At 38.2% G+C, this 20,196-nt stretch overlaps 1 protein-coding gene across 6 annotated transcripts in view; it reads left to right on the forward strand.

Moving 5' to 3' along the window:
- LOC135497818 (uncharacterized) overlaps positions 1-20,196 on the forward strand; it is a 205,727-nt gene that overhangs the window by 127,191 nt on the left and 58,340 nt on the right. For all 6 annotated transcript variants that reach the window (XM_064787758.1, XM_064787754.1, XM_064787757.1 and 3 more), the window contains 5 exons: positions 6,357-6,538; positions 13,172-13,253; positions 14,028-14,147; positions 14,337-14,456; positions 15,040-15,126. In XM_064787758.1, coding sequence (XP_064643828.1) covers positions 6,357-6,538; positions 13,172-13,253; positions 14,028-14,147; positions 14,337-14,456; positions 15,040-15,126 — 591 coding nt within the window. The remainder of the gene's footprint in view (positions 1-6,356; positions 6,539-13,171; positions 13,254-14,027; positions 14,148-14,336; positions 14,457-15,039; positions 15,127-20,196) is intronic.

The following is a 20,196-nucleotide window of genomic DNA, read 5'->3' on the forward strand; positions in this document are numbered from 1 at the left end:
TACCAGAACTGCCTACTTAACAACAGCAAATCTTACATAATCATACATGGTATTAGCTCGAGGCGCACAGGCGAGTAGGCTAATTATTAAATGTAAGAGCAAAACGGATCGATAGACAAGAGATAATTTGTATACTTATGTAGACAAACAGAGGGCACCTCTGTAACAGCTTCATCGTCTTACAATCTGAAATATTTCTTGCATAAAACAAACGACCCAAATTCTTGACCCTAAACAGTACTGTGTATGTGAACTGATATTATTAGGCTGAGTTCTATTTTGCCGCGATTGCCTGTATGGCCCGACTAAAAGACGCAATCACCTATTTACTTCACTCTCTTTCGTAAATGTTAAACCATAGGACATTGTTCGGTCTAGAACTTCGATGCTGAAACTATGTTCTTCTGCAAAGAATGCTTTCAGACATTTTAAGGTATTCATTTATTAAACGTGATTTATTTTACTTGAATTCTACTCTGATTTATTGTACTTGAATTCTACTCTGTGTTAGTCGAGAGTGGTCTCTACAGGGTGTAGTGATAGTAAACTGATGGCGTTTTGGCAAATTTTTGTGATCTGTGCGTTATTGCGCTGATATTATTCGTTCTAGTCGTACTTCGAGTTTACTATTACTCTTTTGTGCACTTACGCGGTGAACAGGCCCCGCATGCTATGTATAGCTCAACAGGATGTTGACATAGACTGGTTCCTGTGAGATTGCACATGTTCTCAAGGTAAAATGTCGATGGCAAAAACCTCAAACAAAACCCACAACGACAGCCTATTTTGATATAAAATATTGAAATAGTTGTCAGTTGGCTTTCTCAAGGTGACAAGTAGATGTGTATGAAATGTTTTTTTCACCATCCTTGTTTATCTTGAAGTTAATTATAAGGCATAAAGGTGATTTTTTTCAAATTTGCGTTAACATACAATGGGTGTCTCATGCATTGTGCTACACCAGTCTATGCATGACTGTATGTCTAGACGACGCTGAAACTTGGCTAGATGTATTGTAGAAGTGATAAGCTATTCATAACTGTATGGGTTTGTGTGAGAGTGAGGTACTGCCAAGTATACAGCCGCTGGAACAGGGTATGCATGAAAAGACGTTGCGTCATATTTGGAGGCGAGTAGGCCTGGCTAGTGAGACCTGGACGCATTTCTGTAGATGTGGAACTCTCCAATACAAGTTGCTTACGTTAGTGCGCATGCGCCTAGGTAAAATGAATCCAGTTTTGGTATCCATTTGTGTTTAGACGACGCTTTTGATCCGGATGCAATTTATCTTGAGACTTTGAAAGTTAAAAAAACGAAAAAGAGAACTGCAGTACCTGTTTCCCAGCCCTGGCCATGGGCATTCAAAAGAATAAGGTAAGATAATCATAATCACTTTCTGAGCCAGAAAAATATTTAAATTCTCTTACTTTTAAAGATAAATTGACAAGAAAACAGTATGTATTGGTGTAATGTCCTTCAAGGTGCCTAATTCAATATGGAATGACCTAAAAATGATCCCTCTTGCACCCCTTCTATTGCAATTCTAATCACAACAACTACGCTTCAAAGTGGGTGATACTGATATTAAACAGTCTCTAAATCTACTACAACTGGGACTTGAGACCAGATTGCTTGTAACCGAAGTGAGACGTGTGTCGGTTACCCTCCACAAATTTTGCTTGCCCAAATTAAGCAAATTTTTAAACATCCATTTTTCCTTTATATGGTGCCAGTACCAATGGAACCAGACTCTGACACTTTTGACCATCTCCCAACCAACAGTGACAGTGATAATGATTTAGAATCCAAACAATATTTGGGAATTCAGAAGGATTTTAAGGCTAGTGATATGCAATATCCTACCAAAAACTCAGCTAAATGTTGTGAACATTTTTTTTTCCAAACTAGCAAAGACAAGAAACCAGAGTGCTCTTCCATCAGCAGCCTTCAAGACAGAAAAAAATGACCAAAACAACCAACTTGTACAAGCCCTACTGTAAGTATAAAATCAAATTAATGGAATAAAAAACAGCAACCCTACGAACTGAAGAAAGAAACGAAGTTGCCCCAGCTGCCATCCAGACTAAAAAAAATAGCAAAACCAACCACCTAGTAAAAGCCCTACCGTGAGTAAGAAATTATAAGTAAAGGAATAAAAAAAACTGCAGTAAAAGTACAAAACAAAAGGCTCAATGTAACTGAGAATTATTACCTCATACTTATTTATCTAATATACCCAGAAGTTTCATAACCCTACATGAAGCTATTAATGTAAAAGCATATGTTTAAATCCATTTTATTTTTGTTCTTGAGACCGAATATTTTCAAAATCTTTTTCAGGGAAGAGCAGCACCTGATGGATTTTATTGGAGGACACCTAAATGTCAACACGAAGATAAGAGGCAAGTCAAGTGCTACTAAATTCCAGGAGTGGGTCAACAACCGGAAAAAGGATGAAAGAAAATTGAGCTTTATGAACCTAGAGAACTTAATCATTTGTTGGAACACTATATTATTCAATTGAAATAGCCAGATGGTGGTAATTATGAACCAGACACTTTGCCTAGTTATGTGCGTGGGATTGACTAATATTTAAAGGCAAAGGGCTACCCAGTAGCAATATTAGAATCCGATCAATATAAAGTCCCCAAACAGATTTTCGAAACGACACGAAAATAACTTGATACCAGTGGCCTTGGAAACAAGCCGAACAAGGCCGAAGCACTCTCTGCCACAGATGAGGAACTGCTGTGACAAACTGGCCAACTGGGGCAACATGATGACCTATCACTACAAAACACAGTGTGGTATCTCACAACAAAGTAATTGGGCTTCAGAGGTTGGGATGGGGCCAGGGAACTACAGTGGGGTGACATTGTCTTGCAAAGTGACAGCATGGTAAATGGATGCCTAGAGTTGACAAAGGAACGAAGGACAAACCGAAACGACAATAGCACCTCAACCTCCAAAAGAACCTGAAAGACGAATATGAAACCATGTCCAGGCACTATGCCAGGGAGATGAAGAATTGGAAACCATGTACGGTTATTCAGAGAGAGTTTTATCACAGGTGACGACATCAAACACTGACTTGGCAAGGCTCAGTGGCCCACGTCGTGCATCTGCATGTATCGCAACTGTTGGATCAGAATCTAGTACTGGCAATCCACTTCTTGGCATGAGTCTATTTCATCACAATCAACATAAAAATCAAAAGTGATTAAGTCTTTCTTCAGAAGTAACTAGACTTCGAAGTTATTGCTAACATGGGTCATGGGATGTAGGTATATTGACTCTTGTAGTTGTATTTTGTAACATAATTCCAATCAAATGTGAAATACATTAATTTTCTAAAATATTGCAATATTTTCCTTTCAGTTCACTCTCCTGGCTGATATGTTTGTCTCACTGCTCTTTTGAATAGTTCTAAGCTAAAACGGTAATAATCTAAGTATAAAAGATTTAACTGTCATATTATTTGGTCATGTTGATACACACATTCATACACAGTGTACTTGATAAAAGCTCAATGCGCGTCGACTAAAAAGGCCTAAAACGAGGCATATAAAGGCAAATCAGTCGTGTCAGTGTTGTTATCTTACTGAGAAGTCTTTTCTTCGAAACTTATTTTTTCACAATGTAGTAAAAATCGGCTAAAAATGTGTGTTTTTCACGAAACAAATATCATGAACTGCAGGATTGCATGATTACTTCGGCATGTCATAATTTTGTCTGTTGGCACCGTCAGGGCGGGTCATTTCCCGGAATTTCCTGGATATGATTTTCTGGTTGTTTAATCGTGATTCTCCATAAAAGTACAGTAATTCAATTATTAAGTATCTATTAGAGCACCTTTTACGAAAATTGCCTTCTATTGATGATTCTCTACGGCTCAAAAGCTACGGTCTCAAGCTTTCCAGCTGTAGAAAATCATATCGTGCAATCTGGATACTCGCGATCGGATCAGACACTAGTGCGGTTTTCTTGTTTTACATCGTATTTGCATGTCAAACGTTATTCGTTGACCAATTAAATATGTTTTTGCTCGACGTGCGGCTAGGGGTAGTGCAAGTGACCATAGGAGCGCGCAACGACCCCTGGGTAAACGACGTTGGTACTAGAGGCGCTACAAGGTACGAAATTAGCGCTATAGTGTTTATATCGATAAATAGGTGGGGACTGAGTTTAGAGACTACAGACATACAATGAGTGTCTGATATAGAGTTTTTTACACCAATCCCAAAATACGCGGTCCATATTGCATGCATCTGGGGCCCTATATGTGCATATCCTACCGTGTTCACCTTGTAACGCACAGCAAAAGCTCCAACTTTGAATTACGAAAGTACCGGATGCTGAACAATATTATGCAAGTCGTTTATAAATCTATCCAAGCTTTCATCGATTACCGTGATGACACTGGTAATCCATACCAGGAACCAACTTGGCGAAGGGCGGGTGGGAAGGGGGATAATTGTTTTACCTCCTATGGATAAACCTGGTTCTTTGGCCATGTTTTTTACTGATTTTAACTGTCTGGCTAGTGAAAACGGCCTAGTTCGCTCGCACGGTGCACTTATGGGTTATAAGAAATGAAATGATACTGAATTTGGCTTTTAAAGAAATTGGTAGTCAGTCGTCCATGACAATTGCCTGCCATTAGGCCAAAGAAGGATGTACACTTAGCTCTTGATATATGATAAAGGAATTTTCCCATTAACAATGAATGCCTGGGTTCTTATTACCTCATCTGACGAATGTCTATTACCTAGTCTGACCAGCTAAGCTAGTCTAATAGCCATCCGAATGATGTCCGTCTATCCATCCATTCATCCATCCATGGCCATCCATCCATCAATCCTTCCGTCCGTCGACACATTTCGGCTTTTTGCAACCGTAAGTTATGGGCACTTCAAATATTGCCATTGGGAAGAACAGAAGTGACCTTGACAGAAAATAAAGTATGATTCGACTTAAATTATGCTCACCAGCGACTAAAAGCGTAAATTACAAAGACATGTTGTCGTGACATTATTGCGGTAGAGAGAAGCTTGAAAAAGAATTGAAGAGGTCGGCACAATATAGAGGTTTTTATGTTTTTTATGTCAGCATTTGGCAGTATTGGGAACAAGTTTTGCTAGCAATGTTTGAATTTCGCGTTTCGAGGCATCTGCATTTATATTCTGTACGCCTGAAGCGACATATAGACGCCAGTCATTTTGTTTAGTGTGAAGCGATTATAAACTAAATTAGAAGGAGTAAAATCACAACAAATCAATGGTATAAGTCTATCTTGCGCACGACACTACAATAGTTGAGATGTCGCTTTGAGATTCTTGTGATTAGTTTGACGTTTTTAGTTTTTTTCTCCGTGCCGATATATAATTGCAAAATATGACAAACAACTCGATCTAGAGACACTTGAAAGGTTATATTATTTGCTCCAAACCTAACTGTGTTTTTGCCTGCAGCATGCGCAGTGAGTGTACGGTATCTATTCAGTCCAGAGTTTAATGATAATTTTCTAGTAGATTTCCTCTTCTCTTCTTTTGCTCGAATATATTACTTGCCAAGCTCTGGAGGCAATCACGTACAATATCAGACACAATGTATTTCGCACACCCTGCTCTACCATACCTCATTGTCAAGTCCACCTATACATCTAAGACACCCTATTCTTTCCACCTACATATTAAAGACACCATACTCTGTTGAAGACAACATGGTCCAGTCCACTGAAGAGTGTGGGATACTCAACTCTCTGGTAGCATATTTAAAATGCATTTGATGGCTTTATTTGGCTATCATAAGTCTGTTCAAGCATAGACTGTATCAATAGGTTTTGTGTGAAACGGGGCAGGTGATTGTACATGCCATGGAATTTGGCACTTTTTCATCATCATCTTTTCGGTATGTATGACTACAAGAGATGGTGACCTAAAATTTCACAAGCAATAACTCGTCAGTCAACTAATTTGTTATTTAGAATTTCTTTTTACAGGTGCATCATTCCGCTAATGTGATCACTGTTGATCATAACATTCCATTCAATGACCATTGTGCAAATCAGAGTGTTAGGCTATTCTTGGCTTTTAAGATGTATGGATTTTGCATGTGCTTTAGCAACTTCAAGGTATTATTTCAGCTACATGTAGACCAACGAACCTTATGATTAGGTCACTTTCACATCCATGTGGTGTTGCTTTTTGGCACGTTGCACTGTCTCGTAGTTGGGGCACCATCTTGTACACTGGGTGGATCCATGTTTGGTATGGACAAAATTGCAGCTTAGCGCAAGTCCCTAGAGCCTATTGTTTTGATTTAATTACCTAATAAAAATATGTTTGCTATTTTAGGGACCATTGAGGACGAGAACAAGTTGAAGCGTTTGTTTACTGACACATTTGGTTTCGTCGTTAAAAGTTATCGAGATAAGACGAAAGAAGAAATGTTGGAGACAATTTCGAATATTCGCAAAGAAATTAAAAGAGACAAGCCTGCTCAACTATTCCTTGCAATTCTGAGTCACGGTACCGCGGTGAGTAAGCGGAACATTTAGTTCAAAATCACATTTGTACGCATGCCCGTTATCTGTAGTGCCAAGAATTAATAAAGACAAAGAATTCAAAAAGCAATACGACAGCATCTTAACTGGTACAAGGTACCGAATTTTGACATTTGCAAGAAAATTCTACTTCTATTCAGTGGCTATCGTTACACTAATGGCTGGTTGTTGCTTGATTTTTGTCACAAAATGCCTGCCTTGAATAGTGTAACCCGTCTAGTAGCGATTATCAGGCTAAATAGGAAATGGCTTTTCAATGAGGTTATAAAGCCTCCTCTAAAACAAAAATAGTTCACTATCACACACTACCACGGACAATTTGACAACCCGTTTTGTCGCTTCGACGAAATGCCCTATGTCTCCTTCATATTTTGGAGTTTAGATCATTTTTTGTATCTGAGGCAGAAGACAAACTTTTCCTGAACTGTGCAGGAAAAGTTTGTTTCTTTTTTTGAAAGAAAATTAATTTCTGAAATTAACCTCTTTAGTTCCAGATCTTGTTAATACTGACAGCGAGACCTGCATAAAAATACTAACATACACCACGTGTGACGTAATACGAAGAATGAATATTTTTGGTCCTTTTCGATACGTTTACTTTTCTTTCTTTAATTAAAATCAAAATCTCAGCCATGTCTGACTGTCGTTCACTGTTACCGTTGTTGGCATTCCGTATCGGCCGTGGGCTAAGGTTTTGACATCCCAGGGGACTTCTATTAGACAGGAATGTATTTCCTAACAGTTCAATTCATAAGGAATCTGATCGTAAATAAACACAAACGTTAAACAGTCTAAATCCTAAACGGGGTAAACGGACACAAATAAATGCTTAAACCAACTTCGTGCTATAAACTTCAGGACCTTGGGTCGTCTGACCAAAATCTGATGCGTGCAAAGACAAGATTATTTTCTACCTCAACACAGTCTTGCCGAGACAAGACCACAATTGATTTTTTAAGCCTTTTAGCAGTTAAATTGTCAATGTCAATGTCAATGTTTGACCGTGACGCATCAAATACTGCGTGGGGTTGTGAATCTGAAAATTTGATATGATATTCCGGACAGTCGGGCAAGTAAATGGTGAAAAATAAACTGGTAGTTGACCACGGAATTTTTTTGATAATCGACAAATTAGACACACATTGATATTTCCACTCTTTGCAGCCAACTGGCAGAAAAATCTCAAAACACGCCCTCTATTACCCAATTAGCAAAATTCGAAATTAATTTTTTCTTCAAATAATTTCTTTATATCTGTAGACTAGCCACAACAAGTATTTTTTCAATACCTCTCCAAATATGTACTTGAGAGTTAAAAACGTGCACTCGTCTTATTAATAGGCCTCGACACTCCAACCTATGAATATTCATTAGTGGTCTTGTCTCAATGAAGGTAGATTTCAGGGGTTAACATTTTGAGATTTTTTTCAAACTAATGTAGATGACATCCCAGAACTCTCCAACAAAGAAAAGTGATATCTGGACATTTTTGGAGAAATGAGAGACATTTCCAAGAGTGGTACTACTGTGCCAAAAGCGACGAAAGAGGACAAAATCGACAAAAAGTCATGATTTTGCAGCCAACAGCACCAAATTCAAAGACCAGCCCTGGCCAGAATAAGCAAGCTATGGAGCTGAAAATTTAGGATGTGATTTAGAAATATCTTTGCTGCTTAGGGCACAACTTTCAGAATCAAGACCTAAGTAGTTTCAAAGAAATTACAAAATGAATGGCAACACAACATGACTTGTAAAAATGAAACCAAACTTTGACCGGGGCTAGGTTGGCTCATATTGGGGTCAAATTAAGTTTTTTTTTTCTCATTATTTTAGCTTCTTTTGACCTTAAATCATCAGCAATACAATATTCTAAATGAATTAGAGTGATTTGAGCACATTCAAATTTTTCACTAGATTGACCCAAAATGTAGTTTAAATGGAGACAAGACCATAAGCCTTTTAGCAGTTAAATTGTCAATTGTTGACCGCGACGCATCAAATACTGCGTGGGGTTGTGAATCTGAAATTTTGATATGATATTCCGGACAGTCGGGCAAGTAAATGGTGACAAATAAACTGGTAGTTGACCACGGAAATTTTTTGATAATCGACAAATTAGACACACATTGATATTTCCACTCTTTTCAGCCAACTGGCAGAAAAATCTCAAAACACGCCCTCTATTACCCAACTAGCAAAATTCGAAATTAATTTTTTCATCAAATAATTTCTTCATATCTGTAGACTTACCACAACAAATATTTTTTCAATACCTCTCCAAATATGTACTTGAGAGTTAAAAACATACACTCGTCTAATTGATATGCCTCGACCCTCCAACCTATAAATATTCATTAGTGGTATTGTCTCTGCCACATAATCAAACCTAAATATCTCACAAATATAAAGATAAACAAGAACGCTTATAAGTTGTCACAACATTAATTCATAGGTAGACGTTAGACTATCAAACACTCAGAACAAACCGATTATTAAGGATGATACTTAATGCAAGATAATTACTGAGTACTAGTATATAGAAATTCGCGTTGTATATAATGTCTTCGTAATGTAATTAGGGTGTCTATCCTTGTGAGAGTTTGTTTGCAATCTTACCGATAAATGCAACTGTTTCAAATGCTGCACAATACATATAAAAACAGCATCATCATCATAATCATCATTTAGGTGTTGTGGCCCAGAAATCGGGCCTCTACCTCGAGGTTTTTTGTTGGCGCAATGGTCTTGCAACAGAGACACAAACAAATTTTAAAAAAAAACAAATACAAATGATTCATTGAGTTTAGCGTAATGTTGTCACGAAAAACGGTCCTAGATACTTATTGTTAAGGCTGATTCGTCAATACACAAGTTACTGATGTAATTCGTCATTTGGTGCAAGTGCATTTTTTAGCTCATCTCTTAGCAGAGGTGAGCTTATCCCATACCGTGGCGTCCGTCGTCCGTCGTCGTCGTCGTCGTCGTCGTCGTCGTCGTCGTCGTCGTCGTCGTCGTCGTCGTCGTCGTCGTCGTCGTCCGTCGTCCGTTAGCAGGGCACGTTTCGTAACAGTTAGAGCTATTGAGTTGAAACTTGGTACACATGTACCCTTATGTAATGACACCTTGGAGACCAAGTTTCGGTCCGATTCGTTTCATGGTTTGGCCACCAGGGGGCCAAACGTTAAAAGTGAAAATATGCAATATCTCCCTTAATAGTAGTCGGGAAATTTTGAAAAAAATATGGTAGGTACATTTAGCAAAGGTGTATCATATATCCTCCGGGTTTTTGATTTGACCTCCTTTTCAAGGTCACAGAGGTCAAAGTTTGCTGATTCACTGGACAGTAGCATGTTTCCTATGTATTTTAGCTAGAAGGTTTTAAACCAGTGTGGACATGTATCTGGGTTTCTCTATTCCACCCCTAAAATTTCGGCCGTTCGGACATCAAATATGGCCGCCAGGCAGCAATCTTGAAAAATAAACACAGTACTATTACTCCGAAACTAATGATCGGATTGCAACCAAATTTGATCTGGATGTATATCTATGTACTCTCTACTAAATCTTTGATTTTTTATCAAATGTGATAGCCAATATGGGTGCCAGGCGGGCATCTTGAAAAATTCTTAGTTTGGCCACCCGGGGGCCAAATTTAATGTCCAAAGTTAAAATGTTTGATTGCTCGTTTAATAGTGGTCTGATTTTCATAACATTTTTATGGTAGGTACTCCTAGCAAGGATACATTTCATAAATGTGGGTTTTTGATTTGACCTACTTCTCAAGGTCACAGAGGTCAAAGTTTTCCTATGGCACCGCCATTTTACAATGACGGCACGTTTTGTCACTGCTTTAGCTAGAGATCCCTAACTTAATGCTTCATCCATCTTCCCTTCACAAGAGGTGAGCACAATGGCCCTGGCCATTTCATTGTTTATTTACATGTGTTCTATTTGCCATGTTCGCTATGAGCAAGAACTGATTCCAAAAACATACCTACTTATGAAGATTTTGTTAGATGGATCTGACATTTTTCCTTTCTTGGCATCGCCATGTGTTCTTGTTTCTGCCTCCGTGCATATTAACACACAGTTAGTCCTGATATGTAGAGGTGCCTCAAAACGGTGTATATGTTAATATGAATGGACAAATTTGGTGAGGAGTACGAGGAAGAATGACGAATTTGAAAGGTCTGACATATTATACATTCAAGAGCACTGGCTCTACCAGGATCAACTCCCGCAATTAAAATGTGAACTTAGTCAACTTGGCTGTGATGTCAATGTTAATGGTTCATCTGCAATGGACGGAACCAATTTGTTACAAGGCCGTCCGTTTGGGGGGGGGGGGTGTGTGCGTTTCTTTGGTCTCCAAACATTGCAGCTTCGGTTTCACCAATGGAGTGTAAGTCTAATAGACTATGTGCCATTCAAGTACAGCTCAATGAGAACAACCTTAATTTTCTTTTCGTAAACGTATATATGCCTACTGATTGTCCTGACAATGTCAGAGGGTACATCGATGTACTCAGAGAAATATCCAGGTTATGCAAGGTAACATATGAAAATTACGTGTCTATTGGAGTGGATTGGAACACTGATTTTGACCAGCCCAGGTCTGGCCACACTGCAGCTCTGCAGCGATTCATGAATGAGGAAACCCTGAGGTGTGGTATTAACCGTAGAACGGCACAGGTTGATTTCGCTTTTGAGAGTAAGATTTCAGGCACTAGGTCAAAGTTAGACCATTTTGTAGCAATGAAGGAATAAATGGTAACAAAAGCTTACAAAATATAACTCAGGAAAATTCTTTCCATCAGTATTTTGACCCTCAATGTATTGACATTGCTCAGCTTGACGAGGAATACTTCATGCATTCGAATGTAACATATTTCCAACTGAAGTTGATCGGCTATTGCTCACACATAAATGACATCACTGTACACACAATGGTGACAATTTAGCATGATGCCACTGACCATCGCAGTCCCTCGTGCAGCGGATTGATATCTCGGCAAGTAAATAGTGTTTGTGTCTCACTCAAAACCACAACAGGCCTATGCTTTGCGTTGAAACTTGAAATCGCTGCTATGTGCGGCATCTCCTGTCTGCAGGTTTAACCGGTAATATATGGGTTTCATATTAAGTCGCAAGTCAATGCGACCTTCGACGATCGACGCAAAAACGCGAATATCGTTGCAGCCGATTTTAATTGCTTTAATTTTAAATGTGGGGCACTTCCAAAGGGCGTGCTGCCAGTTTGATACACTGCCCCACCATCGAGTCATGCCAATCGTTTGATTTCTATTTAAAATCGGCTGTTTAAGGGTTAACGTCTCAATACGCCGGGTACTTCGCATTTATGACCCAATATCGCTGAAGAGCGAGTATTGCAAAAGAAGCAAGTATAATAAATACATGAATTCGTTTGCAACCATCTATCCGTTTTAAACAAAAAACAGAAAAGGTTCAGGGCGACATAAACTCCATCAAGTTCTGAAATTTTAAGTGAAATACGCAAAGGGAAGTGACGTTAAGACTTTTTTTCGTTTGAAAGTCAAGATTTTCAGTTTATGACATTTTTGTATCGGCCATGTTTCCCCAGTCTAAGAAATACGAAAAGAATCATTCAAGTATTCTCAATAAAGGGCCCACATCTCTTCCCCCTGTTTACTCCACAGTTACCTGGCCAAATATGTTGTCAATCGTTCTCATAGTGTGACTTTGATGGCCCTTTTCAAAACCAAATGAATGCTGTACAATCCCATAAAACGCTAAGAAAAACATTCCATGGGCTCTATACGAATTTACAATTCTGCAGTTTGCTGCACTAAACGTCGTTGACAAGAGAAAACATGTTCGGTTAACTAAGTACCAACTCCTGATTCACATCTGCGTGCAAAGCCAGGCGGATTCCCCCAGACCCCACTGACTTGACCTTCAAACGTAAAACAAATAGCATACAAGAAGAAGGGTACACTAAACCTCAAACACCGAAATTGATGAAGAAAAAATCTTAACTTTTATTATGACTCGGAAAAATAAGTTTATTCTTCCTTTCCCTCTCGCCAAGAGTACAGAACCATGATTTTCCCTGGTATTTTCTTCAGAAACTGTGACATCGAATAACGCCGCCCCTAATCACAAAATATTCAAATTTGACGCTGCTCGCTGATTGGTGGTTGCCTGTTCACTCTTGTAACCTGCCGCGAATAAAGTAGCCTGTCGCAAAATAGTGCATTATTAAAAAATTGTATCTATTGGGTCTTTTTACTGAAATGTTAGTTTTCATACATTTAAAAACTATCTAGCGATCGGGTGACAAAGTTCGATATTTTTTGTTGGATAACGTCTAACAAGGTTCTTGTGATAGTGAGGATGGCCTGATTAACGGAATCCGGTTTAGAGATATGGAAAACCTGCCTTTATGTTTTGTTGATGTCCTATGCATAAGTCAATTCTCGGCGGATCGATATTAGGAAAGTGATAACAAAACCTCGTTGAGTACTCAAGAACTCATTCTCATAAGAACCTGGACGAAACTCTTGGATCATGATGAAGTTTGACCGACGAGTAGCTCGTAATTCATATTTCTATTTAATTCTCTAGGAAGGTGTATTGACTCGCGTTCCTCATCCCGAAGCTGCCTTAAGTTCAAAACTGAATTTAATGAAAGATGATCTAAACAAAGGTAAGCATGATGTTAATAACATCAATATTTATAGCGCTTTTCTGTTGTCAGGGCCTAAAACTAACCTAACCTTTAGTTTTTAGCCCATTTCACTGACAATAGCAGCCAAATGCTCCTTACAAAAACGATCACATTTACATTTCTCTGCAAAGGCATTTTTGGAATACTGAAGAGCTGCTCTCTCGAGTTCGATGAAAATTTCATTGTTTTGATACTTTTCCTGGCAAAACGAAATGTTTGTAAATCATGTCCAATATTCTAATACATAGTTCTGCTCTTTTGTTGAATCTCCTCCATTAAAAACATGCTGTGCCAGTTGCTTGATTATTATACTTAGACATATGAACTGGCCTCTTTCGTTGTAACAAATTCGACTTCTTCTTAATTAGGACTGCTACATTTACCACAGGGCTACAGGACCACAACGTAATGCATGTCCATTTTGTACACGTACGTACACATGCAAAAAGTGTCAATTCATGGATCTATGACTGGGATTAATCATCAATATTCCATCAATGGATCTGAAGGATAATCTGCATCATAGATCTGTCCATATGGTTCAATCCATGAAGAGGGTCAATGATCGAGACAAGGATGGAAACAGTTAATTGGTGAACTACTGTTATTCTCTAGATTTCTGAAGACTGCTATGGTACTACGGTGAATATCAAAACTTACAGGCTGTAAATGTCGATATAATTAGGATCTAAACACCATACTTTATATGTGTCTTGCATTTTGACTTCTAAGTTCTACCTTCCGATGTTTCAGGAAAAGACTTTGGCGAAATAAAGAAGAATCTAGTTGCGCTGTTGGATCCGGGAGATGAGTTGAAGCTGAATGAGTCCGGACCCATTTCATCACATTTCAACGATCTAAGGAAATTTGCAGGTCAGTTCCATGTTGTTTGAAATAAGTTAGTTCCTAATTGGCGTTATGTTTAATTGACTTTTCTAGTCTAATTTGCTCAGAAACACAGACGTGAAAATATACATATCATATCCATAATTAGGATCTAAACACCATACTTTATATGTGTCTTGCATTTTGACTTCTAAGTTCTACCTTCCGATGTTTCAGTAAACTACTTTTGCGAAAAAAAGAAGAATCTAGTTGCGCTGTTGGATCAGGTAGATGAGTTGAAGCTGAATGAGTCCGGACCCAATTCATTACATTTAAACGATCTAAGGACATTTGCAGGTCAGTTCCATGTTGTTTGAAATAAGTTAGTTCCTAATTGGCGTTATGTTTAATGGATTTTTCTAGTCTAATTTGCTCAGAAACACAGACGTGAAAATATACATATCATATCCACTTTTAACCACCGAAGGATAAAAACGGCTGTCGGTTGTTTTTAAAAGGCATGATGATTGCTATGCACATTGGCTAGTTATTCAAATCAAAATGTTGTCTTACCAAGATGTATAGAAACTTAATATACTTTAGATGCAGCACAGCATATTGTAAATCAATAGCAAAAAAATGTCTTCTATACTCTCTCTTGACACCAACTTTTCTTTTTTGAAACATTAGGTTTTAACAAATCTCATGCTCGTCTGATTCTGTTAAGACATTTAAAGAGTCTTAATTGAACCATGCGAAACCTGTTGATGCAAAGGTAGCTAATTCTCCTGTATAAAGATCAGTTTCAACGATATTTAAATCATCCAAATGATTCTCCACAATCTCCCTCACGCATGCAATTGTACATAGTTCAAGGTGCAAGAGTATTTATCCTGATCCTCTACTTTTGTTCTTCTCTTTCACAAATATAAATGTCTAGATTGCCAACTGGTGGTGAAGTTTCTGGAACAATTGGGAAAAATATTCCATCAGCTTGAGGAAAAAACAGCGAAGAATTCGCGAGATGGTAAGAATGCTGTGGCCATTTTGCTATGATATTCTGTCAGGACTTCCAAGCAAGCCCTGATAACTATGCATCTTACATTCAATTTAAAGGGGTACGAATGTTATTACTTGTATCCCATCTTGACTCTCAATGTATTGATATTGCTAAGCTTTACAGACATCGCGCGTTTAATACCTTGACGAAAAGTACAGCATGCATGTGTTGTAATCTATTTAAAGCTGAAGTTGATCGGCTATTACTCACTCATAAACAGAATCGCTTTTCACACAATGGTAACAAGTTAGCGTGATGCCACTGACCATCGCTATTGCTCTATCAGCTGTCTGATATCTCGGCAAGTGTAGCGTTTAGTTGTGTCTCATTCAAAAACAAAATATGCTTTGCGTTGGAACTCACGGAGTGTCCAGAGAAGATTAAAAGGGCAAACCCTGTGAAGTTATTTTGAAATCCAGCTCATATTAACGACTTACTTGACTTTGCCCAAATAAAGCTACCCAACACAACGAGCGCAACGGTCGCTAGGTGTATTTACAATACACAGCCTGGTCATCCTAGGATCGTGGTTATATTGGGAGTTATCATTGCAAAAGTAGGCCAAACGCAAGATGGAGTCGATCAAGCTGGCACACACATAACTCTAGCACATCTCCAGTACACATAAGGTTACACATACGGTTTTATAACATGGACTGGAGACAAGACCACAATTGATTTTTTAAGCCTTTTAGCAGTTAAATTGTCAATGTTTGACCGCGACGCATCAACAAACGCGTCAAGTAGTGAAACTGAAATTCGGATATGATATACGGGTTAGTCTTGCGAGTAACTGGTGCGATGGAAATTGGTGATTGACCACGGAAATTTTTTTATAATCGACAAATTAGACAGACTTTGATATTTCCACTGTTTTCAGCCAACTGGCAGAAAAAACTCAAAACACGCCCCCTATTACCCAATTAGCAAAATTCGAAATTAATTTTTTCATCAAATAATTTCTTTATATCTGTAGACTTGCCACAGCAAATATTTTTTCAATACCTCTCCAAATATGTACTTGAGAGTAAAAAACATGCACTCGTCTAATTGATAGGCCTCGACCCTCCAACCTATGAATATTCATTAGTGGTCTTGTCTCAATGAAGGTACATTTCAGTGGTTAACATTTTGAGATTTTTTTCAAACTAATGTACATGACATCCCACAACTCTCCAACAAAGGAAAGTCATATCTGGACATTTTTGGAGAAATGAGAGACATTTCAAAGAGTGGTACAACTGTGCCAAAGCGACGAAAGAGGACAAAATCGACAAAAAGTCATGATTTTGCAGCCAACAGCACCAAATTCAAAGACCTGCCCTGGCCAGAATAAGCAAGCTATGGAGCTGAAAATTTAGGATGTGATTTAGGAATATATTTGCTGCTTAGGGCACAACTTTCAGAATCAAGGCCTAAGTAGTTTCAAAGAAATTACAAAATGAATGGCAACACAACAAGACTTGTAAAAATGAAACCGAACTTAGACCGGGGTCAGGTTGACTCTTATTTGGGTCAAATTAAGTTTTTTTCTCATTATTTTAGCTTGTTTTGACCTTAAATCATCAGCAATACAATATTCTAAATGAATTAGAGTGATTTGAGCACATTCAAATTTTTCACTATATTGACCCAAAATGTAGTGTAAATAGAGACAAGACCACAATTGATTTTTTAAGCCTTTTAGCAGTTAAATTGTCAATGTTTGACCGCGACGCATCAACAAACGCGTCAAGTAGTGAAACTGAAATTCGGATATGATATACGGGTTAGTCTTGCGAGTAACTGGTGCGATGGAAATTGGTGATTGACCACGGAAATTTTTTTATAATCGACAAATTAGACAGACTTTGATATTTCCACTGTTTTCAGCCAACTGGCAGAAAAAACTCAAAACACGCCCCCTATTACCCAATTAGCAAAATTCGAAATTAATTTTTTCATCAAATAATTTCTTTATATCTGTAGACTTGCCACAGCAAATATTTTTTCAATACCTCTCCAAATATGTACTTGAGAGTAAAAAACATGCACTCGTCTAATTGATAGGCCTCGACCCTCCAACCTATGAATATTCATTAGTGGTCTTGTCTCACTGGCAGCCGAAGCGATGGAATACTATTTTTAGCTACAGGTGATTCGCTGGCAGTTAGTGGGACAATAGCATCCCGCGAAGTTACTATTTATAGCTCACAAGGTCATTTGCATAAGATATTGATGACGTTTTAGTCACGTGACAGTCGGACATCGACACTTATTTCTACGCATTTGAGCTTATTTCAAAGTCAATTATCTTTGACCCTGCATTGTTTTTAGCATGAATGATACGATAGAGTCAGAGAGAGAAATATTCATAACAATTGTGTAGTATTTCCAACACTGGGACATGTGCCAGATTGAATCTAACTGCCCTAGTTAGAAAGCCTCAATCCATTACGAAACCGCATGTTTGTCCGATATTGCCTGTAATTCAGCGATGGGGAAATAGAGGGCAGCAGCTGCAGTGACGTTATCTTCGTGGAATGCTATTATCTAGTCACATTAGGTCAGTTTGGAATATACGTTTGACTGTAAAGTTCATGGTGATGGATAGCTGGCGCCAGCATCTAACCGAACATATAATATTTGCCTCTATGGTCATAGAGGACGCTACAAGTGCAAATCACTGGCAGTTAAAGGGAGCTTGTGACATTAGGGTAGTTTGGAATATCAATTTTGGTTGGTTCATGGGGATAGATAGGTGGGGCCATCATCTAACTGTGCATGTATTTTCTGCTATGGTCATAAATAGATGGGCTACAAGTGCAAATCACTGGGACTATTATCTTGTGACATTGTGACATGGGGATGGAAAGGTGACGTCAGTGCGACGAATGGATTGTTTGTTACATATCGAGGTAAACAGGGAAGGGGGGGGGGGCGCTGAGACCCGCACCACACCAAAGGGTAAATGTCAAAATTGAACCCATGACCGACATACTACACCACCAGATTAAAGAGAATATATAAAGAATCGAACCCATGACGGAAGCACTACACCATCACATTGAGGAGTTAATATCCAGATTCAAACCCATGGCTTACGTACTTGAGGACTTAATCCAAGGAATCGAACCCATGACCAAGCATTACACCATCCACAATATGGAGGTACGGGTATTCTGTGGCCGTGTAAGCCCCAAGTTTATGTTTGAAAGACAAAATGGCGGGGTCAAAAATAATGGGCGAGGTGTACCGTAAAGTGAGGCGTGCGAAATACAGAAAAATAAACGTATTTCTTCAGCAGTATGGGCGGAGGTAACGAAGGTATTACCACTGAAAGTTCAGTATGCTTGTACAGGGGAAATGAATATGCAGTTGTGGACAATGTCGTAGAGCAAGTACCATGCACGTTAGTTTGCTGAAACTTATTATGTTATTTACAGTGTTTGTCTTCTTCACAAAAGCAGTGTTGAAAAATATGTTCAGTACAAATCGAAAATTTCTAATTCGATTACAAATCTCTAATTTTTGACGTAGGCTTTTAAGAATAAAGATTTACATCATACGTTATATGGACATGCACATCTTGGAGTGCATGCTGTAGACTCTACACTCTAAAAAGTGAGAACAGTATGAGAACGCCAAATAGAACACCAATCAGAACACCACTTTGTCACCTATTTTAGAACGCCATGGAACATCTCTTACAGAACACCTCATTGAACACTATAGAACGCCTCTGTAGAACATACACAAACATCAGTCTGAACACATCTGGCACAGCAGTTAACACCTGAGCACACTTTTCCGAACACTTTTATAACACTATTCTGAACAGTGCTTTGTCAGCTAATTCAGAACACCAATTCCTAGAACACTCAGAGAACATCTCAAAATGTGCTTGAAGCATTCTAGAAGTGTTCTGAAATGAAAGAGTACCTTGATGTCAATAATCAAACACAACATATGTTTTTTTTTAATAAGAAATCATAATCTTTATTAACAAAACCTTGATTTTCCATAACTAAGAGGCATAGCCTGAATCATTCAACAATAAATCACAAATGCCTGAAATATTCAATACCGGTACTGGTTCTGTAGCAAGTCTTTACAATCTTAAAATGAGTATCAATTTATGGTTTGTTAAGAGTAAGGTATAGTGACATGCATTGGTTAGGCTATGAAAAAAAAACAAATCATAAAGTGAATACACGATTCCTGAATAAGATTTAGGCACCAAAAAAATATATTTCTTTGATAGATACACAATATTCTGGTTTGAAGTTATTCATTGACACATTATGTAATAATCAACAAAAAACAAAGGATAATTTTTGCAACCCAAGACCTCAATTTTGCCTATTAGACAGGCAATTAAAGTACTAAAGCCAATACCGGTACAATAGTTGAATTACTACTTGTAAATATTTTGCCACTGAACCAAAAATATGGAACATTTTCAAGACAGGAAGTAACTTTTTTTCTGACAGGAATTGGTGGCCATTGTCGACCATGTCTCACTTCAAGAAAATTTGGGATATTTTTACTTCTGTTGCAAAATACGGAAATCTAAGGCTCGGGTGACCTTCATAAGGGAGTAAGTCAAATTCTGTATCAAATATTTTGCCTGTCTCACCAAGCGAAATTGAGTTCTAGGGTGGCAAAAATTATCCTTTGTCTTATTTGATTGTTACATAACCTGTTAATGAATTATCTGGGACACCATAAATAAAATGATTGGTGTTAGTGTTATCTCAGTTTACAGTCAGTGTTAGGGAGTGTTACACTTACACCAACCAGAACGTTTAACACTGGTGTTAATTTCAACTGGGTGTTTAAACTCAATTATTTGTACAGGGCTTTCCACAGCTCTAACACTAACCTCTAAGCGTTAACACCAAGAAGACTTTAAAGCTGGTGTTAAGAAACTTTTTGCCCATGTGCAAAGAGAAAAAATGAAGATACTTACATAAACAAAGCGAGTTTGGCAGTGCGAGTTGGTAATTCAGAATGTAAGCTAGAATGTGGATTCCAGGACTCAGTAGTTCAGGGGAA

This window comes from Lineus longissimus, chromosome 13 (assembly GCF_910592395.1).
Source record: "Lineus longissimus chromosome 13, tnLinLong1.2, whole genome shotgun sequence".
NCBI lineage: Eukaryota > Metazoa > Nemertea > Pilidiophora > Heteronemertea > Lineidae > Lineus > Lineus longissimus.